The sequence below is a fragment of the Molossus molossus genome, unplaced genomic scaffold (assembly GCF_014108415.1).
Source record: "Molossus molossus isolate mMolMol1 unplaced genomic scaffold, mMolMol1.p scaffold_m16_p_16, whole genome shotgun sequence".
Lineage (NCBI taxonomy): Eukaryota > Metazoa > Chordata > Mammalia > Chiroptera > Molossidae > Molossus > Molossus molossus.
In genome coordinates this window covers 60,095,633-60,118,546 of record NW_023425351.1, presented here as the reverse complement: position 1 = coordinate 60,118,546, position 22,914 = coordinate 60,095,633, and the positions used below count along the sequence as shown (strand labels likewise).

Sequence of the window (22,914 nt, the reverse complement as noted above, 5' to 3'; positions counted from 1 at the left end):
CTTGCAACAAATCATTTATCAGTCATTAATAAATCAAATAGTGCTTTTAGGTCTCCCCAAGTATTGTGAGAAGTAATTCACTGGTTATTGACCCTCTTGGCTATTGTACATGTTTAAAGTAACATTTAAATGTATCTCTTAATTACTGTTCCTCCTTTATGTTTTCAGTTTTAGTTATTTTTAATATAAAGCTTATCCTGTGACCATGTGTATCACAACAGCATTCCTTTGAGTTATGTGATCAAAAATGAGAGCAACCAGGTTTAGACTATTAGTGAGCTCCTTGGTCTGCTCTTATGTTTGCTTCCCTGAAATTCACAAGATTTTTGAAGTCACTCATGGAACATATTCAAGATATTTTGTGAATACTTTTGTTTTTAAAAACTATCTTGACGGTGTCTCTTAAGTGTACTTACTGATAAGATTGGCAGTGAATTTTATTATCCTTGGAAAATGATCAACTTTAAAATCAACATTTGACTAGTACCTACTTTGTTTTGGAAGAATTTTTTTCCCACGCTGAGCCATTGGATGAGAGAAAGGAAAATGACAGTCAAGTAATTTTCCTGAATACTTAGAGCTCATGTCTTAGTCTTTTTCTGTCTTAAATAGTTTTTATTTTTAATTTTTTTAAAATATTTTTTTAGAGAGAGAGGAAGAGAGGGAGAAAGAGAAAGAAATATTGGTTAGTTGCTTCCAACCGTGGATTGAAGCTGCAACCTGGGTATGTGCCCTGATCAGGAATCAAACCTGCTACTGTCTGGTGTATGGGACAGTGCTCAACCAACTGAGCCACACCAGCCAGGGCTATCTCAAAAAATTTTAACTGTTGCCCCAATATCAGTAGATTTGCTATCATATAGGTTTGTCTGAAAGTAACTTCTTTTTTTGATGAGTGGTATTTTATTTTTTGTTTGTGTCCCAAGAGGAGTGTTAATCATAATGCAGTTTAGACCCTGCCCATTAATAATACATAGATATTCATCGCTCACTATTATGGTAGTCTCTAATCTGTTCTTTTATAATGCCGTCAGAAGAATAAGTTTTATCAGACATTGAAACTTTCCTTACCTTTACAGTCCTACAGTATTCAGAACTCATTAGCATGGCTTTCAAGATCTTCTAAAATTGAGTCTAATATTTTTTCTAGCGTTTTTCTAATATATACTTTTCTGTTTGTGTTTGTTATGTTCAATATAAATAGTTTACTTAGATTTTCCTGATCATACCTTATTTCTTCCTATTTTTGACACTATTTGGGATGTCCTCTTTTCCTCTCCTTACCAATCAATCTTTGTTCAATACAAAAAGATTAACTCAAATTTGATTTCCTGCTGGAAACCTTGCCAGGTCATTCTAGTAAGAGTGATCTCTGTCACTGTTGATGCCATTCATCTGGCACAGAATCATAAACTGGGACATTGAGATGGAATGTGATATTTGTGTGTTGTATCCATGGTGCGATATAGCATGGTAAGAAAATCAGAATGACTGTCTCCATTGCAGGCATTTCTTATTTCCTAACAAGCAGTAAGCTTCCTGCAACTTTCCATATGTAGTTGACATAGTAGAGGAGGATACTACCGTAATTTTTCTCTGTGTGCAGTAAAGATAGTATGATTAACATTGACTATTCATAATTAAGATAGCACTGTGACATGTCCAGTATTCACTAGTTTAGATAATTATGACTCAATGGTAGATCTGTGTGTCTTGGAAATTCAAATATTTTTTGTTTTGTATGCATAGGCAGAATAATTTTTAACTTAATTTGGAACTAAAGTTTTATTTTTAATGGGTCTAAGCATTTTGCAGACTTAAAATACATCATCAATTTGATTTTTAAGTACAATAAATATTTTGTAAATATAATAAAATAATTTCTAATTTCACACCAGCGTTTTCTTTCAGTACCATGAATTCAAGAAAAAGGATCTATATGAACATGTATCTATAATTGAGATATTTAGGAAATTTAAAATATTAAAGTTAACTTACTTAGTGATCTTCTCCCTTGCTTTTATTTTCAGGTTACTCATTTTTGTTTACCCCAACTTCTTCCATTGCTTAAACATACCACATCATATCTTCATGAAGTTTTTGAATTTTATGAAGAAATTCTTACATGTCGATACCCATACTCCTGCTTTAAGACTGTATTCATCGATGAGGCTTATGTTGAAGTGGCTGCTTATGCTTCTATGAGCATTTTTAGGTTGGTGTTTCTTCAGATTTGAAATACTTAAGTAGGGTAATGATATGTGAAAATAGGTTATTTATTTGTGGTCAATTTTAAGATGTGTTTTGAACTTTTTTTCTTTAATTTAGATATAGTTGGCTTTGTAGAAAATCTGGTGTCTTTAAAATTTAAAAATATAAAAGAGCATATAGGAGAAAATTTTAGAATAACTCAGACTTGTACTGTTTTCATTCAGAATTAACTGATATTAATATTTTACATATTTCTTAAAGTTTCTTCTGCTTAAGCAGTTAAATCACATACTTTATTTTGTGAATAACTAGAGAGGGATTTTTCTAGCACTATTTAACATTCACTTATATTGTCAGAAAACATTTTGTAAGAAAAAAGGAAAAGAGAACTTTATTTTTATTTCCTTTCTTTTTCTATTCTCTTTACCTCTCTCCCTTCTCTGTTTCCTTCTTTGACAAGTTTCAAATTTGGAAGTTTGTGTGTCAAGGTCAGTCATTTTACCCTACCTGATCCTAAGTTTTCTCACCTGTAGGAAGGGGATAATAACACTGGTCCTACATTCTCCAGAGTGTTGTTGGAAGGATCCTATGGGTCACTGTGTATGGAAGTAAATAAACGAGCTAAAAAAAATTAATAGTTATTATTTGGGAAAGATTACATGAGCCCTTCATAGGAGGATTCATTTTTTATTAACATATCTGACTAATGATGCTTCCCCTTTGCCCACAAAAAGGTGTATCTGCGTTTCATGGAAATCAGTGGGAAATACTGGAATCCTTGCTTTAAGTAAAATGTATCAAGATTATGGATTTCAGTTATATTTTTAAAAGATGCTAAAGCTCTTTGGGAAAATATTCTGGTTTTTCTCTTTTATGCCCAACTTAAATTCTATTATTTTAAATGTGTGATTATTTTATTTTGACTCAATAATTGTTTATTTCACTTGGCCAGTTTGGCTCAGTGTATTGAGCGTTGTGTCATGGACCGAGAGGTCCAGGTTCGATTCCCAGTCAGGGCACATATCTGGGTTGTGGGCTTGATCCCCAGTAGGGGGCATGCAGGAGGCAGCCGATTATGTTTCTCTCTCAAATCAATGTTTCTATCTCTCTCTCCCTTCCTCTCACTCTAAAAAAATTAATAAACACATATTTAAAAGTAATAATAATAATAATTGTTTGATTCTTGGTTATAACTAGCTGTCTCTTTTAAATTCCAGCACAAATCTGTTACACAGTGCCATGATTATAGATGAGACACCTTTGACTAGGAGGTGTTTAGCCCAGTCCTTGGCCCAGCAGTTTTTTGGGTGTTTTATATCCAGAATGTCTTGGTGAGTAGTTTCAAAGTTTACAACTACTGAGAAAAAGAATTGAGAAATTTTTTTTTATTTTTATTTTTTCTACAGTGTAAGCTGACCTCCATGCTTCCTGCAGTAGTTAATCTATAAGACACTATTCTATATATATTTAAAGAAATATAATGAGTATAAATTTCATCCTAAATTTTTTTCCCTTTATTTCAATATAGTTAAGTCTGTAATTTGCAATAAGAATAAGGTAAGAATTTTGATAGCAACAATTTCTTTAAAAACTGAATAAATACTGTAGGTAAAAGGACTTGAATGCACAGAAAATTATAGTTAGAATTTTAATGTCAATGCTCAGTGCAGTTGGTAATGTTCAAGATAATGTTTAAGGCAAAATAATGGTCCTCTACAATAGTGATAATGATGTAGGAATTTCCCTGCTAGTGCCTAGCTTTGTACTAATTTACTTGAACAATGTAAAAGATAAGAACACTTTTTATTTTCTTTTTGATCAACTTGAGATGAATTTGAAGAAACACAGGAAACTTCCTTAAGATTATCATTTATAATTGTGACCATTCTATGCTATAAATGGTATGTGAATATTGTTTATTTTTCCCTGGTTGGAGTAGAGAGGTCAGAGGGTAAAGCCTCTTGATTTGTAACTTTCTTAAATTACATAGTTTCATTAAAGAATAGTGCCCAGAACAGGGTAGGCAAAATGTTTGAATGAACAAATGAAGGAATGTTTTAAGATATGAATGAGTGATGTCGATTGCCTTTCCTCTTGAGAAACTAAAAAATTAAGTAATTAAACTTCAGGTCTTGGAATCCCATTGATAATTCTGCATGGGATTGATAATAAAAGAATGCGAACTTGAAGAATTCAGCAGTACAGTCCTGGCTCCAGGCAGGTATTTTTTAGAGGATAACTATATGGGCAGAGTTGGACAAGAGGGAAGTAGCACTGCTGGAGCAGAACACAAACGCAGGCGTTGTACTCGGACTAAGCCTGCAGCAGTCCTACACTTAACGATGAAGCCAGATGAAGAATGCACAGGCAGTGGACAAGTAGAACTCAGCTGGAAGAAGTGGGAAAACCATATAACTTAATAATATTCATTTTCTTTAAGAAGGCAGAGAAGTACACACTAGACCTGTTATCTTCTGTCTTATCTGAAGAATTTTTATGATTAAAGTTCATATTTTCACTTTTTGGTTAGGTCTGATGAATGGGTACTGAAGGGAATTTCAGGCTATATATATGGACTTTGGATGAAAAAAACTTTTGGTGTTAATGAATACCGCCATTGGATTAAAGAGGTAAAAATAGCTAGATCCATTAACCACTTAGAAGTCAATAAGACATGCTGGTGTTCTCCTGATTTCAAAGTTGCATGTCCTTTGTCTTTAATAATTGTAAAATACTTATTGTCATTCAAAAGTCTCTAATTTTTTTCTAGTAAAGAGAATCACTATACTGAGAAAGACTATGGTCCGTTTTACCCCGTTTCCATTGTCAGTGTTGGCCTCTAAAGACTTTTCCCCTAAGGAACCGAATATTTAAGCTCCTTAAACATCAAGTTAGTTATTAGGTATATTCCAACTTCTCATAGTAGTCATCTTTATTTTACTTTATTTATTTTTTTAATGCTCACCTGAGGATATTTTTCTGTTTATCATCAGATAGAGTGAGAGGGAGGGAGAGGGAGAGGGAAGAGAGGAAGAAACATCAACGTGAGAGACACATAACTGTTTGCCTCCTGCACGCACGATGCGACCAGGGCTGGGGACAAACCACAACAGAGGTACGTGCCCTTAATTGGAATCGAACCTGCGCCTCATTGGTCCGCAGGGTGATGCTCTAACCACTGAGCCAAACAGGCCAGGGCCATAGTAGTTATTTTTAATGTTTCTTTCTGCTAAATTTGTTTAGACTCAGAGTCCAGATTCCAGAGTCAGATTGCTTTTCAGTCTGCCTAATACATTTACAAGCTTTGTTACTTTGGTTAATCTTTCCAAGCCTCATCTGTGTAAGGAGAGAGTATTAGTATCTACCCCATGGATGGGGATATGAGATATCATACATGTAATATGCATGGTGCCTTGTACATAGTAACTGCTTATATTGTATGCTAGGTAGCCCTTCAGTGCATTCATGCTGTCATTGTTAGTGAGTGTTTTTCTTATAACTGATTTAGCCCAAAAGACAGAAATCAACTATTTTGTCTAGCCCATTCATGTGCATATACATTTTAACAATATCATGCTTCTTCTCAGGTGGAAAAGTTTAGGCTTTACTATCCTCATTTCATAGACCCCCTCCATTTTCCCTGATTTCTCATTGTATTTATCTTCATCATCCAGACCTGAACTTAAGTAAGCCAAAAGTTAATTGTAAAAGATATCAGACATTTATACCTGTAAAAGAATTGCTACATCTAGATTTGAAGAGTCCATTCTTCATTTCAAAAACTATTAACGAAGTGGAAATGACATAATAGCACTTACCATGTTTTGGGCACTGTTGTAAACATTTTATAAATGTTAACTATCTTAATCTTCCTAACTACTCTGTTATTATCCCCATTTTACAGATGAGGAAACTGAGGCACAGAGAGGTTAAGTTATTTGGCCAAAGTTACACAGCTAGTAAGTAGTAGAGCCAGGATTTAGACCTGGCTTTTAACCACTTCACTATGATTTTTACCACTTCTCTATTCTGCTTGTATATTATTTAAACTAGTCATGAATTTCTAGCACAGTTGTATTCTCTTTTTTCACTTAAGCTTTTTTTCTCTTTTTTTACTTTGACGTATGTCATATTGGAGAATACTAGAGGATTTCTGACATAATTTTATCCCCATTTCTTTTTACTTGCCTAAATCCTCCATCAAAGCAAAATATAGAGAAGGAAGAAATAAACTTGGAAAACCAGTTAGAGAGGTTGGGAAGAGCTATTAGGAAAGTTGCCAGGCTACTGACCAGCCCTGAAGTCACAAATTAGACAAGGCTTTTAGGTGCTGGCATTCATCCAGCTGTGCAGTTTGCTTTGTTTATAAGAACATAAATTACTCTCCAAATACATTTAATTTATTTAAGAAACTTACATACTAATTCCAGGAAATGAGAAATCACAGTTTGATTTTAAATTTATATGTGAAAAAATCTTCACTGATTCCTATTTTTAGGAGCTGGACAAAATAGTGGCGTATGAACTGAAAACTGGTGGAGTTTTACTACATCCCATATTTGGTGGAGGAAAAGAGAAGGATAAGTATGTTTATTGTTCAGAGATGATATTATAAACCTTGTTTTATGGGGTCGCTCTTTTAGGATCATTTGTATGGGTGTTGAGGCCCCCACAGACCAAAGAGGTAGTAATAACAGTAGGTAATAATGTTGAGGCCAGTGGTAATCTTCTCATTACTGTTTTTATTACATGTGGTGGCTATAAATGGATGTAAATATTTTAAAAAGACTTAAAAATAGAATGCTTTTTATTTTTCATGTTAATTTCTAATGCTACTATAGCATACTGTTCTCATAAAACTTTTAAAATAATGGAAACACTGATAATTATTTTAAGTCTAAGTAAATAATTTCAGTATCAAGACATCCTAACTATACCTATTTATTTGAGTTGTCACCTATCTAGATACTTATTTACTCTTTCCTTGTTTCTTTTTATTTCCTTTTCTCACCTTCCTTCTTTCTTTATTATCTTTCTGTTTTTTAAAGCATGTCACTGTAAAGGATACAGCCACAAACAACAAAATAATGGTGCTAGCAGGGATTCTTATTTTTTCTAGGGTCCATGGATTCCCAGAAGGAATGCAGATTGAATTGGATGGGGATTTTTTTATATTTTTACTAAACATAAAGTGAAATTTTATGTTTTCTTTCATTTCGAATGTAGGCAACAGACAATGCTGTGACTTTGTCTACAATAGACATCATGGATATTTTCCTGTCACATTATAATTGTTAGCAGATAATTTGAAATATTCTTTGTGTAAAATTACTATAGTAGACCACTGCTAGATCTTATTATTTACTGCACTGATAAACTAGCATGTATATTAGTATGTCATTTTTAAAACTATTTTGATAACTGTATTTCATTATAATTGGTTTTCTTGTAATCCTGTAAATTTTATTTTGTGCATTTTAAACTACTTTCTTATATGGGGCCCCTAGAATTACTTAGACTCCCCAAGTGTCTAAAAGCACAACAAAGATGAAGAAACTTGAAATTGTCTAACCAGGAGCCCTTTCTTTGTCATGGTCACTGAGACAAGATCAGGTCCCTAGCAAAGCATGGGAATTTGGAGTTAGACAAACTTGGATTTTTTATTAGTATTAATTTTGGTGATCTAAGAAAACTGCATAATGTTTCAGAGAGCGAGTACGTGTATTAATGTGTAAAGTGACAGTGATGTTTCATGATCTATCTTGACCAGGTTGGTTGTGAGCTCACTGGAGACAAATGTTCATACACAGTACATACACACTCACTCAGGAAGCATTATTCCTTTCACTCTCTTCTCCTGGCTGCCTGCTGTGTGGCAGTCTCCCAGTATGTCAATAGAGCATTTCCATTGTATGAAAATGGTGCTCACACAGAATGCTCTTACCTTGGTTATGCCCGATTACTTACTTCTTGTTTGTGTAATTGGGGAGAAGGGAGGGTTATCCTCTCCCGAGGAAATTTTTCCATTGATTGTAGCTAAAATGGAAGGGAGGGAGGGAGAGAGAAACATCAATGTGAGAGAAAGAAATCAATTGGTTGCCTCCTCCACAACCCAGACCAGGGCCAGGGATTGAACCTGCAACCCAGGTACAGGCCCTTGACCCAAGAATCAAATTTGTGACCCTTCAGTCCAAGGGCTGACTCTCTAACCACTGAGCCAGGTTGGCCAGGGCTGTATGTTTAATTTTTAAAATGTATATATAAAAGCAGCACATGAATATGTGCTCTTTTAAGAAATATAACACAGGCCCTGGCTGGTTTGGTTCAGTGGTTAAAGCGTCAGCCTCAGCCTACAGACCAAAGGTTGCAGTTCGATCCCTGGCCCTGGTCAGGGTTGTGTGGGAGGCAACAATTGATGTGTCTCTCTCATGTGGATATTTCTCTCTCCCTCTCCCTCTCCCTCTCCCTCTCCCTCTCCCTCTCCCTCCCCCCTCCCTCTCTTTCACTGTATCTGAAAATCAATGAAAAAATATCCTCAGGTGAGGATTTAAAAAAAAGAAATATTAAACACGACAGTTTAAAAACATAAAAGATCCTTTTTAGCCCTCTTTTACCACCCTTCACTTCCATCAAAACCTCTCCTTGGAGACAACCATGATTATAAATTTGATATATTGTCTTTTAATATATGGACCTCTGTTTTTGCTTTTATTTATGTGTATATGACTTATACAAGATGTAATTCAGTAATTCTACTAGACTGTACCTTTCTTTTAATTTACTGATGATCTCTTAAATTTTTATATAGTCGATCTGGTTTTAATGTCCTCCAGATTTTATATTTTTCTTTTGGAGGATTTTTCCCACCCCTAAATTATGGGAATCATTTTTTTCTTTATTTTCTTTCAGTACTTTTATAATTGTTTTTGTTTTAGATGTGTAGTTCATCTTGTATTTTGTGTGTGTGTGTGTGTGTTTTCTAGTTTTTGTTACTTTCATATTAAGGAAATTGCTAAGGTATTCCCCTGAGGTTTTTGATTTATTGTCTTGTTGTGGCCCTGAAACTTACTGTTTACTTAATATTTAAATTTGTTATATTAAGTAACTCTGTTTGTTTGTTTAGTCCAGCATCCCATCTACACTTTTCAGTAAAGCATCCACATACGCTCTCCTGGGAGTACTACACTATGTTTCAGTGTAAAGCTCACCTTGTGATGAGATTGATTGAAAACAGGATCAGTATGGAATTCATGCTACAAGTAAGTATTAAAGTTAAGAACTTTGCAATTATAAGGAAAGATCTGTACTGTATGTGTGTAATCTGAATACTATTCTGTAAATAGTGTCAGGGTATCTGGATGTATAAGGTGGAGTTCTGTTCGTCTTAGCTGTTAGCCCACGTAGCCCTATGCTTTTTGGTATATCTTCAGGTATAGAATGGATATCAGTACTTAACCCACTTAATGCAGGATTATTATGAAGGTAAAATTAGAATGTAAGGATGAAAGTAAAACCTATTTATGCATATGATTTTGTTCAGCATTGTTTGGAATACTAAGTATGCAGTGCCATTGAGAAATTTTTTCAGTAGAAAAAGGCACATCTATCTAAAAGATGATTATTTTTGCTTTTGTAAAATTCTGCCGTATACTGTAAGCAAGTTCTGGTGTAAGTTGTTGAGATAATAGTTGAGATAGTAGAAACCAGACATATTATAAATGTTCACCTATTTTCTTCCACTAATAACATTTTTAGAGTTAAGCGAGAAATAACTTTTTAGTAACATTTTTTAAAAAGCATTTTAAGTTTGCCCTGGCCGGTTTGGCTCAGTGGTTTGAGCATCACCTTGTTGACCAAAGAGTCTAGGGTTCAATTCTGGTCAAAGGCACATATCTGGGTTGCAAGTTCAATCCTCAGCCCCGGTCATGGTTGTGTGTGTGTGTGTGTGTGTGTCTCTTTCATGGATGTTTATTTATCTTTCTCCCGCTGTCCTTCCCTTCCACTCTCTAAAATTCAGTGGGGGAAAGAAAAATAGACACACGCACGCAAGCACACCCCCCCCTTGGGTTTTATTTGGATTAACCAAACAAAAAAGCATTTAGAGTTTGCCCTAAAATTAAGGTTTCTTTAATCTTCTGTCCTTCACCTTGTCTTTTATTTATCTCTTTTTTAAAATTTTTTTCCTTTATTGATTTTAGAGAGAGAGGAAGTGAGGGGAGAGAGAGATGGAAACATCGATGAGAGAGAGCATCAATTGGCCACCTCCTGCATGCCCCCCACTGGGGAGCAGGCCCACAACCTGGGCATGTGTCCTGACCAGGAATCGAACTGGTGACCTCTTGGTGCATGGGTTGATGCTCAACTTCTGAGCCACACTGGCTGGACTCACCTTGTCTTTAGAGTAAGGAACAGACAAATTAAATGAAAGGTGATTCATGAAGAGCCAGTTACTATTTTGGGGTGGTATAAATCCTGTTGAACATTCCCAACTTTTTTTTTTTTTTTAATCCTCATCCAAGGACATTTTTCCATTTTTTTGTTCAGATAGAGTGGGAGGGAGAGAGAGGAAGAGAGAGAGAAAGAAACATCAACGTGAAAGGGACACATTGTGTGGCTGCCACCCGCACGACCAACCAGGGCCTGGGACAAACTGCAACCTAGGCACGTGCCCTTAGTGGGAACTGAACCTGGGTGTCTCTGGACCGAAGGCCAACGCTCTAACCGCTGAGCAAAACTGGCCAGGACCATTCTCAACTTCTTAAATGATGTTTAGTTTCCATGTAAAGTTTATAGCATAATAAATTATAGGTATATATTATTTTTATTATTATTATAATTCTTAAAAACATCATTTAATGTTTGGCCAAAAATTATTAAAATTCAGTTATATTTAGAGGAAGAATGGTTTTTATTCTGGCTGTTTAATTCTACTATTGATAGGCTTTAACTAGAACAATCTATGTAGTAAGATGCAAAATTATTGTCTTGTGTAATTGACTATAATAAAGTTATATTGCAAAGTGGTTTAGTAGAGAATTGAAAGCAATGTATATTATGTTACTAAATGATGCAAAGTTACACTTTTTCCTTACAGGTATTCAATAAACTGCTAAGTTTGGCTAGTACAGCTTCATCTCAGAAGTTCCAGTCACATATGTGGAGTCAAATGTTGGTTTCCACGTCTGGGTTTTTGAAATCCATCTCAAATGTCTCTGGCAAAGACATTCAGCCTTTAATAAAGCAGTGGGTGTATCCTTTTAAACAGCAGTTCAACAAAGGGTGTGGGTATAAGATTATATGTATAAGGAGAGGGAGGAAGAAAGATTTGGGGGATGAAGAGTAAGAACTATATTAATTTTTTTCTTTATTGGTTTTTAGAGAGAGAGAGAGAGAGAGAGAGAGACATTGATGAGAAAGAACATTGATTGGCCGCCTCCTGCACACCCCCCACAGGGGATTTGGCCCACAACCTGGGCAGGTGCCGTGACCAGGAATCGAATCGACAACCTCTTGGTGCATGGGTCAACGCTCAGCCACTGAGCCACACTGGCCCGACAGAACTATTTATAGTTCTAAATAATAGTAAATATAACCACAAACTAAATCATTTCCTATAAGGTGCTTGCTAATCATTGAGATCTTTCTCTCTCTCTCTTTCTCACACACACATACACACACACTCACTCTCTTTCACATACACACACACACATCTATACTATTTGTAAAATTTGGGATATTTTGAAGTAGTTTTTAGTGTAAGTACAACAATAGGCTTGATGGTAGGGGAGGTAAATAATTCAGCAGACAGGCCTGTAGGGTCACTCGGAAGACGCAGTGGTCTGATGACTTGTAGATTTGGTTATAACTTGGCACCACTTGAATGATATCTTGGAACTTTTTAGTTTTTACATTTTCTCATTTCATTATATTAACAACCCAGTAAAGTGGTTTTACTTCTTTCAAAGCACAAATTTCTTAATGTTTCAGAAATTCTATTTAAACCTGGGGAAACATTTTTCACAAGAATTTTGAATACTTTGCCACCTGCTTTACAATGAAGCATGCTCTCAAGCTTTGAACTGGTGGCAGTGCATTTGAAAATTATTACTACTACAGTGAATAATTTGTTTAGTATGTATTCATTTCAGTATGCAAAAATTCCTTTACAGTTCTTTAGAGACCAGAGTGGAGTGGTAAAATTTTATGGAAGTTTTGCATTTAATAGAAAACGAAATGTCTTGGAATTAGAAATAAAACAAGATTATACATCTCCTGGAACTCAGAAATATGTGGTAAGTTTTTTTTGCTTTTTCTAAGTGGTCTTTTGCATTAGTTTCTCCCCAGTTACAGTATAGGAAGGGCTTATGGGTGGAGGTCTGGTTAGAAGTTTCCTAATGAGATGTTGTTTGCAAAGAATTAAATTGAGCATATACCAGGTGTCCCTGAAGGGAAGTCGGTTATAGAGATTTCAGGGGATACAGATTCTTCCAAAATCCCCTTCTTTGGTACCAATTGCCTTTCTCTTGATACTTTTCTAGCACTATCTATGAACAGTATGTTTCTTTTTAAAGGGACCGCTTAAAGTGACAGTGCAGGAATTAGATGGATCCTTCAATCATACATTGCAAATTGAAGAAAACAGCCTTAAACATGATATACCCTGCCACTCCAAAAGCAGAAGGTAGGCATTGAATCATAATTATAAATTGAAGTTTATAATTAAATTGTAAGTCTCACAGATTAAAATGCCAAAATAAAAATCCTAAAAATATCTAATTTTTAGATAAGAGAACATGTTATCTGGTATCTTTTCCCCCCATTTTACTTCAAGTTAGTATTACCAAACATTCTATGTTTGTTTTCTGTTTTTGATAACATGTTTATCTTAGAATTAAGTAATTTTACAACTTAGGTTTGAGAATTCTTATTTTGTAGGGATAGGAGGAGGTGGAATAGAAGTTTGGGTTTTTGAAACTAGGAAAAATTGAAAGCAAATTGCTTAGTTTTAATTCTTATTAGTCTCATTGGATTAATATCTACAGGAAATATTGGGGAAATGGTTATTGGATATAAAAGAAGGAGCTGAACACACATCATGAAAGCCACTGCGTCATCTACACTGTGTGTCTCCCTGGCTTGTATCCCCACGCCCTGCAGACATGCTCACTGCCTTTCAGAGGCACAGCACCAGTGTACTTAGAAGTTTCCCACATTCATCTTTATTTAGTATGTTTTCTGTATCACCTTTTTTTTTTTAACTTGGCCATTAACATGTACTCTGGATAGGGAAAGGAGAATACTTTTGTGCTTTGCTGTAGTAATGTGTAGCAATATCAAAATTTCAGGAACAGAAGTCTATACTCATGCCTACGTTTAGGTCCTCTTAGACATGAGAACGTCAGTTGATTTTGAGGGCCTTCAGGGAACTTGATTATGGAATCTCTCTGTAATTATTCTTTCTCCGTGAAAATTTTTTCTTAGTTCAAAGTGAAATCCCCCTTTCTTTTTATCCTTTCTTTCTTTGATATTGGGAACATCTAATTGCTACCCTCCTCCTATCATTTCCTCAGTTTTTTTCTCTCTATAATAACAGTGTGTCATTTGGTATTCTCTGGTATAAGGAATGTAGGAAGACTGTTCTCTCTCCTATTTTATTCATCCTAACTCATGTTATTGTGTTCTCCAATAGATTTTATGATTCAAGCGTAATTTGCATGGAAGCAAGTGCTTTTGTTTATCTTAAATCTTGTGTATGTTAGTAGTACACTAATTAGTGTTAAGATGTGTTATAGTTAACCACTCCATTTCATTTTGGACAGCACCTGTCGCACACAGCACAGGTTCAGAATGATTTATGTCTTAATTCAGGCCTGGTTATAGTTTCTTTAAAAAAAAATACATGTAGTTTTTATTGATTTTTAGAAAGAGAGGAAGGGGGAGAGAGAGAGAAAAACCATTAATCAGTTGCCTCCCATACGCACCTCCATCAGGGATCGAACTGGTAACCTTTCGGTGCAGGGGACAACATTCAACCAGCTGCTATACCAGCCAGGGCTATATTTTCTTTCACTTTTTTTTTTACAAAGGGTTTTTTCTTGATAGCTCTCTTATTTTTTCTACATAAAACTATAGCTACCAGTTCTTGGGAATATGTTTAAAGTTGACATTTAATTATATATTTTTTCTTTTTGTTAAACTTTGATCACAGTGACATTTCAGTATCATTTACTTCATTCCTTCAACTTCAAAATAGGTTTTGTTTTGATTAAATTCCCTTCCGTTTACTATTCCTTCTTCCTTAGGATGTTTTTCAGTGTTGTATGAAATCCTTTACTTGATTATTGGCTGCTCTTTATCTCCTTTAAAAACTGGAAATGTCACAATTTCAAACTTACTTTTTCTTAAATGTAGGAATAAGAAGAAAAAAATTCCACTGATGAATGGAGAGGAAGTTGATATGGATCTTTCTGCAATGGAGTAAGTTAGTTACTTAAGTTTAAGTACTTATTTTCTGCATTTTCGTTTGTCTTATGTACATCTTAAAGTATATAAATGTCCTGAAATTAGTGCTTTTAAAACTTTTGAAAGGCAATGGAACCTTATGTTAAAATAAATCTTACATAAAGTCATATGCAGTGGGATACTACTCAGCCAAACAAAAGATGAATATTGCCATTTGTGACCATATGGATGGATCTTGAGAGTATCATGCTAAGTGAAATAAGTCAGGTGGAAAAGGACAAGAATCGTATGATTTCTCTCTTGGGATATAAAACAAAAAGCAATAAATGAACACACAAAACAAACTCAAAGACACAAGCAATACAGTAGTTACCAGAGGGGAAAGGAGTGGGGGAGGATAAGGAGGGTTCAGGGGGTCAAATATAAGGTGGCAGGAGGAGACTAGACTTTGGGTGGTGAAATGTATATAATGTTATTAACCAATGTTACCCCAATAAGTTTTATTTAAAAATTAAAAAATAATCAAAGAGAGGAAAGTAAATCTATCCTGGCCCTGGTGAAACTGAGATGAAATACAGGGTGGAGATGGGCACAGTCTTGACGTAGGCAGCTGTCTTGCAACCCTGCTGGTCTCTGCGCCAGTGCTTCTCAAACATAACATGCATGTCAGTCACTTGGGGATCTTCTGAAAATGCAGTGTCTGATTCAGTGCTGTACTAGTGAACTCTCTTCATGAACTCTCAGGTGGTAGCTGATTCTCTTTGTCTTTGGACAAGGCTTCAGGGTACTTTAAGGCTCCCTACCTATGCTTACAAAACACAGTTTAAATATTATTTTAAAATTTTATGTGATAATATTTATTGAAAGTTTTATTTTTAAATATATAGCTAAGACTTTTTTCCATTTGTATTGTGCCTATATATTTTTTATAAAACATCTGCAGTTATTTACTAACTTGGTTGCCAGACATCACTACTGTTTATATATCATTTTTATAATTTTTCCATATCACATGCCTTGGCTATCGTGAGTACTCAGTGGTATTTAATGAATTGAATTAATATTTTAAGTGGTGGTCCTTTGATAAAAGGGTTGACAGAGATTAGATTTTTTATTTTTATTTTTTCATTTTATTTTTGTTACAGATGTTTCTCCTTTTTTACCCCATTGACACCCTCCTCCCCATCCCCTCCGCCCTGTCCCCGGCTTTGTTGTCCATGTCCATTGGTTATGCATACATGCATATAAGTTCTGTGGTTTATCTCTTCCCTCTCCCCACTACCCCCTCTTCAGTCTGTACCCTACTTCCATGTCTCTGGGTCTACCCTATTCCTCAGACTGTTATGTTCATTATATTCCACAAATAAGTGAGATCATGTGGTATTTGTCTTTTTCTGCTTGGCTTGTTTCACTTAGGATAATACTTTCCAGGTTCCTCCATGTTGTCTCAAAGGATAAGAGATCTTTTTTTTTTTTTTTGGTGGTACGTGCCCCTAGCGGGAACTGAACCCAGGACTCTCTGGTCCGCAGGCCGATGCTCAACCGCTGAGCCAAACTGGCCAGGGCAAGGATAAGAGATCTTTATTACAGCTGCTTAGTACTCCATTGTGTGTATGTACCACAGCTTTTTTATCTACTCTAGACTGATTAAAAATGTGCTTGTTACCTTGAGAAGTACATAAGATTAAATTTGTGATATACCTACAAACTATGATTTCAGAATTTAGTGTTTGAAAAAGGTGGTCAGGAGTCTAGGATTTAAAAAATAAAGTATTGCCCTGGCCAATTTGGCTCAGCAGTTAGAGCGTCGGCCTGCAGACCAGAGTGTCCCGGGTTCGGTTCCTGCTAAGGGCACGTACCTCGGTTGCAGTTTGTCCCCGGCCCAGTTGGGGTTGTGTTGGTGGCAGCCAGTCGATGTGTCTTTCTAACATCAATGTTTCTCTCTCTTCCTCCCTCTCTCCCTCCTGCTCTGTCTGAAGATAAATGCAAAAAATGTCCTTGGGTGAGGATAAAAAAATAAAGTATTAAAAGTCAGTTAAAACAAGTTAATTGAGTAAAATAATTCATTTCTTAGTCACAGATTGATTTCCAGCAAGGGGTGCACTTACAGCCATAGTCAGTTATTTGTCTATAGGAAGTGAAATGAAGAAACTTGGTCTCCTTTCCCTTTTCACATTATGTAATCACAAATCAAAGTCCCAAATAGTTTCAGGTGGAATTTCTTTTTAGCAAATCTTACTATCTTCGGTGATCTTTTTAGCAAAATTGATATAGACAGACATTGTGATGAAGTTGAAATATATTAAACAAAAGGAGAAAGTTGGCAGTGTGATTTGAAAAGGTCAATACATAAAACCCCAGGCAGTCTTGAATACTGCACACAGAAAAGAATCTGATTGATAAGTGCTTTGTTTTTATTTTATGAATATGTAAAATTAAAAAAATAAATAAAAAGGAAAATTATGTTTTCTTTCAGTGCTGATTCCCCTTTGCTGTGGATAAGGATAGACCCTGATATGTCAGTCCTGAGGAAAGTAGAGTTTGAGCAGGCTGACTTTATGTGGCAGTACCAGCTCCGCTACGAGAGGGATGTCGTGGCACAGCAAGAGTCCATCTTGGCCTTGGAGAAGTTCCCCACGCCAGCGTCGCGGCTTGCGCTCACTGACATACTAGAACAAGAGCAGTGTTTCTACCGAGTAAGAATGTCAGCTTGCTTCTGCCTTGCAAAGGTGAGATTATATACAGTAGGAAGAAAGAACACAAGATTGAGTACTGCATATTTTAAAAAATAAAATTCTAGCCCGGCTTGCGTGGCTCAGTGGATTGAGCATCGTCCCATGGACCTGGAGGTCCTGGTTCAATTCCTGGTCAGGGCGCATGCCTGGTTGCAGGCTTGATCCCCTGCCGGGGGCATGTGGAGGCAGCTGATCAATATTTCTCTCATCAATGTTTCTGTCTTTCCCTTCCTCTCTCTCTAAAAAAGCAATAAAAATATATTTAAAAAAATAAAACCTTGAAAACAAATTAAAAATGAATAAAAATCCAACTGAACCACCCAGCCAGCGCTCCCGTGAATGCTTTTGCCAAAAGCTTTTAGCAAGACTTATTTGAAAGAAACATGTTTTGACCTGAAAATAGGTAATATACTAAAATTTTGTAATTGTCAAACTGAAAATCAGATTTTAAAACCAAAGAGAATTTTTTATCATTGTTTTATTACCGAGCAGGGTCTGGGTCTAGAATGGGTCTCCTTGGCTAGCTGGTAGTGTGGGTTCTTTTACTTCAGGCAGGAAAAATTTCACAACACAAGTCCATGTGACTTTGAAGTTTGTCTATTAAGCTCAGGACAGTGAAACAAAGGAAGGGCTTAAGGTAGAAGAAGTAGCAGGAGAGAGAGAAAAGGGGGCTTTGGAGACAGTTTCATTGGGTAAGCCCAGGATAAGCTGGCGCTGCCTGCTGCTCCCCTGGTTGCAAGTCTCATGGGGTCCCTTAGAGTTTAGGAGAAAGAAAGCAGATATTCAAGGCATGGGTGGGCTATAGCCAGAGCTTGCTGTGGGTCCTTTGTCTTGAGGCTTTTTATCTTTCTTTGGCCAGCTGGGAGGTCTCAGGAAGGTCTTAACAGAATATTCATTAGTTTTTCAAGGTATGTTCTTCAATATGTCGACTCATCAAAATGTGTATATAGAGGGGGTAGGGTTATTTTCGGCTTAGTTTTATTTTCAAAGGACGTCATTGGAGAGTGTCCAGGACCAAGGCCTATTCTGTCCCAGGACGGTCTGGAATGTGTAAACTATTTGCTCCTAAGTTTACTCGATTAGGGAAGATAAAACCTTGTGATTTATTAGCTGGCTGTAAAGTGCTCAAATTATTTGACCATGTTTAATTATTTTGTCTCAGTTTCTCTTATTCCACTTATCAAGGAGTGTCCCTAAGCTTCTTTTGTTGTTGTTAATCCTTACCTGAGGATATTTTTTCTGTTGATTTTTAGAGAGAGTAGGAGGGAGGGAGGTGGGGAACCAGAGGGATTCATCCAGTGAGAGACATATCCATTGGTTACCTCCCACCTGCACCCTGAATGGGGCCAGGGATTGGACCTACAACTCAGGTATGTGACCTTGACTGGGAATTGAACCAGTGATCTTTTGGTGCTTGCACCAGTGCTCTAACTACTGAGCATACTGGCCTGGCTTCCCTAGCTTCTTATTATCCTGCCACAGTATTGACTTGCCAGCTACATTGAGCAAAGAATATATTTGGTAAGAAATTTCTTAGTTTGACATTAGATTACATGGAATCAGTTTATCTTAATTATCTTACTGTGGTGATTGTTTCATGTTGGTTTGGGTTTAGTAATCAGTGCTAGCGATATGTAATTTAAAATGATAGGTTCTAAATATTTTTCTTTAGATGCAAAAAAACTGAAGGTAGAACAAATGAAAACCAGAAAAACACAGACAAAAATTTGGCCAGAAATACTGGGTTCCAGGTATTTAAAAACATCTTGATAATAAGTTCATTCCCATTTAGTGACTCTCTTGCCTTCCTCACTGCTAAATTTATTTGTCTAACATTTCACCAGAATATAGTGGTTTGGATTTGTTTTATCTTTAATGGTCACTGGTGAGTAAGTGGATTCCTACCCTCTATTGAGATATATGAGGGAAGAGATTATTGTCTTTGATAATTTATCTGCTAAGGATAAAATTTCATTGCTTTCATAAAGATCTTTATGATTCTTGCATGCAAATTCTTAGGAGATCCATAAAATTGTTAAAGTTAATTGTCTTTTCAGATATGACTTTTATATAAATTATAAGTATCAATAGCAAGATACTTTTTTTGTAAGCATGCTTATAGACTTAAATGGTGGCACTGTACTTGGTTTGTTTTTTAATTAGGGTAGATTTTAAAACTTTCTTTAAATCCATGGTGATATTTCTAGCTGATACATTTAAAATGTTAGAATTACATCTACCTAAATAGACAAACAAACTTGCCTCTTGCAAACATGTTTTCGTAAAGCATAAAAAATGCTCCAGTTTCAAAATTAACCTGTAGAAAATAATTATAAGTGTACATAAAAAGTTGGGGGGATATTTTATTTTCTTAGAAATGATAATGAAAGGCTAAAATGTATTAAATTTCTGAGAATTGAAGTCGTTGAAAACTAATTCAATTGCATTGCTAACTTTTAGAAAGCCGTTTTGTTTATTTAAAAATGTTTGCCGTGGTGATGGAAATTACTTTGTTTTATAATTATTTGCAGATTGCAAATTCAATGGTGAGCACATGGACAGGACCACCAGCCATGAAGTCACTCTTTACTAGAATGTTTTGTTGTAAAACTTGTCCAAACATTGTGAAAACAAACAACTTTATGAGCTTTCAAAGTTATTTTCTACAGAAGGTACAATTTAATTTCCAAATTTCTTACGATTGTTTTATGCCACTATCTGTATATCTCAGTTTAACTTGGATATTATTCAAATAATAGATGTGTTTACTTTCTTCTAGAAGTTTTTGCTTTTTTTTCCTAAAATTTTTTCCAAAATTTTAATTAAGTGATTGCTCATTGATTTTATGAGCTTTGTGAAAGTAACTCACTACCCACATTCAAAATAAAATGAGTAGAAATGGCCAGATTGAATTTGGGGCTGGTCGCATGGGGGATGGAGGTGTGGGAAGTCCTTCTAGGACATGGACAGCATATCTGGGTCAGAGACAAGCCGCACAGCGCGGGCTCAGTCCCAGCTCTGCTCCTCGCCGGCGTCTGCACGAGGGCAGGTCTCAGCACGCAGCCTCAGTTTACTCAGCTGGAAACCTATCCTCTTTGGAATTAAATGATCAAGCATGTGAAGTATTTTATTTTTTTTTTAATTAATTTATTTTTTTTATCCTCACCCGAGGACATTTTTTTTTTTGATATTTGGTTCAGATAGAGTGAGAGAGAGAGAGAAACATCGATGTGAAAGCGACACATCGAGTGGTTGCCACCCACACGACCCAACCAGGGCCGCGGACAAACTGCACATGCCCTTAGTGGGAACCGAACCCGGGTCTCTCCGGACTGCAGGCCGACGCTCTAACCGCTGAGCCAAACCGGCCAGGGCCAAGCATGTGAAGTATTTTAGATTATATTTTTCATACAGTAAGTTTTTTATCAATGGTAATTTGGAAAGTGGTGGTCTGAGGGGAGTCACTGGTTTAGGAATCAGTGTGAGGATGACAGAGTGGTCATCATCTGCAATTTGGAAATAATTTGTAAAATATTTTGAGTAATTTAGTAATAATGAAAGCAGAGATTAGTGAACTAGATTGGACCAGAAAGGAGAGTGAAGTTGAAGTAGAAAACATTAACGAAGCCTATTTCTTCCTGGTGTGGGGGTGAAGAGTATGAAAAAGGGGACCTGTTGAAGATAAAGCAGGGCTGAGAAAAGGAAATTTTGGGTTTGTTTTGTTTTGGATAGAGGAAGGAAAACCTTGAGGTGTATTTAGCACAGAGAAAGGAACCATTGGAGAGGGAGAGATGAGAATATTCAATGGGAGCCAGTAAATATAAAAAAGATGGAGTGAATTCTGAAGGTATTGGTAGTGGGTGGGACATAGTGGGGAGGTTAATTTTAAGAAAAGATAAGAACCTGTCTTTTTTGAGGTAGTTAAAAAGCAGATTAAAAGTAGGTGAAATGATAGATGTTGAGGGAAATATTGAGCAAGGTGAGATATATGATGGAGGGAAAGTGAAGGATTACCTGGCAACATTGAGACACCTGCTGGGAGTGGGTAGTCATGGTATATTTACAGCGACTTTGATCAGCAGAACAGATTCGGGACAGGTTGGTCAGAGAAGTCTGTGGCATCCAGTTATTTTATTTTTAAGAACTGAACATTTTATGGTACTTAACATGTTGCTCAACTCTCTGTTGTTATTTCACTAATTTATGGTGTGGAAGCAAGTTAATTTCTTTGTCTGCCCAGTATGTCCCCTTCATTATGCCAGTGTACTTCATATTCATGTTGGAATATGGAAGTTGTGACCCAGTAGTGAGGGGGTCATGAAATTAATTTGAAAGTTTGTGTGTGTCTGTGTGTTTAATAAAGGAAAATAACAGGCAGTGTCACAATGCACATGTAATGAGGGTAGGTATAAGGTATTTTTTGGTTTTATATTTAGTTTGTAAACATGGCATTTAAGTGTGTGTGTGTGTTAGCTTGGGATGTAAATGTATTTCTTACTGTGGGTTGCCATAAAAAAAAATTGGCAAATCTATACTTTTAGACCAGTTCACCTTTCACATAATACTTTCAGTGACAGAAAAGAGAGGTGATTAAGTGCCTAAATCAAACGTGAGTCCTGAAAGGGCAGAACAGGCGTCGGACAGATGTTGCTATGGAAAAGAGTCTTTTCCTCAGTTCTTACAGCGTTAACACTGGCTGCTGGGGTAGCACTCGGTGTCCTGTTGCCAGTGGTCCTTCAAGCAGGCAGAGGAGCCAGCCTGCTTTTGTCCCTCAGTGTGGAGGGGGTAGTTATTTTGAATCAGAATAGGGGCTAGTCCAGATCTCCCTGTGTACTGGAGACTGTGGTGTCTGTTCATCTGCAGTTCTGCCTTGAGTTTAAATAGCTTTATTTTATGGTAGAGGGCACCACTGTGTGAGTCAGGCTTCCACCTGCTTAGAAAAGTTGCCTGTGAACATTTGAGAAGGAGACTGTTAGGCTGGATTTCAGATAATTTACCATTTCTCCTTAAGCTGAGATGAGGAGGTATTGGAGAACCAGTGTCTTCTCAGACTGATGGTTGAACTGAATGCCCCCAGCCACTGTCATGTCATTCTGCAAGGGGCTGTGAGGAATGCTTGTGAGGCTTGTGCGTAGTAAGCAACTAGCAAACAACCCGTCTTGGTAGGTAGTAGAGTAGGAGTTGAATAATGGTTTATCTAATGTTAAAACCCATACCTTTCCCACTGTAAAACCCAGAACTGAATTTATGTAATGTACACGACATGTATTTCCTCTAAGAATGAAGACAAAGGCATCCAGTTACACAGCTCTCCCCTTGGTTTCCTGCTCAGCTCTTTATTTAGAATGTTTGAGAGACATGTTCTCAGTGGGAGGGGGTGGAAATTAGCGGGGATTAGGCTCCATCAGATACCTGTGTCTGCCCCAGAGTAACCCTTTTTCTACATGTACTGAATTCAATGAATTGTAGTAATGAAAAGTAAGTTATGTGCTTAAAATTTTTTTTT

At 36.3% G+C, this 22,914-nt stretch overlaps 1 protein-coding gene across 10 annotated transcripts in view; it reads left to right on the top strand.

Moving 5' to 3' along the window:
* TAF2 (TATA-box binding protein associated factor 2) overlaps positions 1 to 22,914 on the top strand; it is a 78,419-nt gene that overhangs the window by 19,801 nt on the left and 35,704 nt on the right. For 9 of the 10 annotated variants that reach the window (XR_004959835.1, XR_004959836.1, XM_036263782.1 and 6 more), the window contains 11 exons: positions 2,031 to 2,215; positions 3,429 to 3,542; positions 4,742 to 4,841; positions 6,710 to 6,795; positions 9,335 to 9,470; positions 11,306 to 11,460; positions 12,389 to 12,503; positions 12,783 to 12,892; positions 14,623 to 14,688; positions 17,150 to 17,402; positions 19,940 to 20,080. Coding sequence is in view for 8 of the 10 variants with exons in the window: in XM_036263782.1 (XP_036119675.1) it covers positions 2,031 to 2,215; positions 3,429 to 3,542; positions 4,742 to 4,841; positions 6,710 to 6,795; positions 9,335 to 9,470; positions 11,306 to 11,460; positions 12,389 to 12,503; positions 12,783 to 12,892; positions 14,623 to 14,688; positions 17,150 to 17,402; positions 19,940 to 20,080 (1,461 nt within the window). In the remaining 2 variants the exon portion in view is untranslated. The remainder of the gene's footprint in view (positions 1 to 2,030; positions 2,216 to 3,428; positions 3,543 to 4,741; positions 4,842 to 6,709; positions 6,796 to 9,334; positions 9,471 to 11,305; positions 11,461 to 12,388; positions 12,504 to 12,782; positions 12,893 to 14,622; positions 14,689 to 17,149; positions 17,403 to 19,939; positions 20,081 to 22,914) is intronic. The other variant, XM_036263784.1, reaches the window with a different exon arrangement.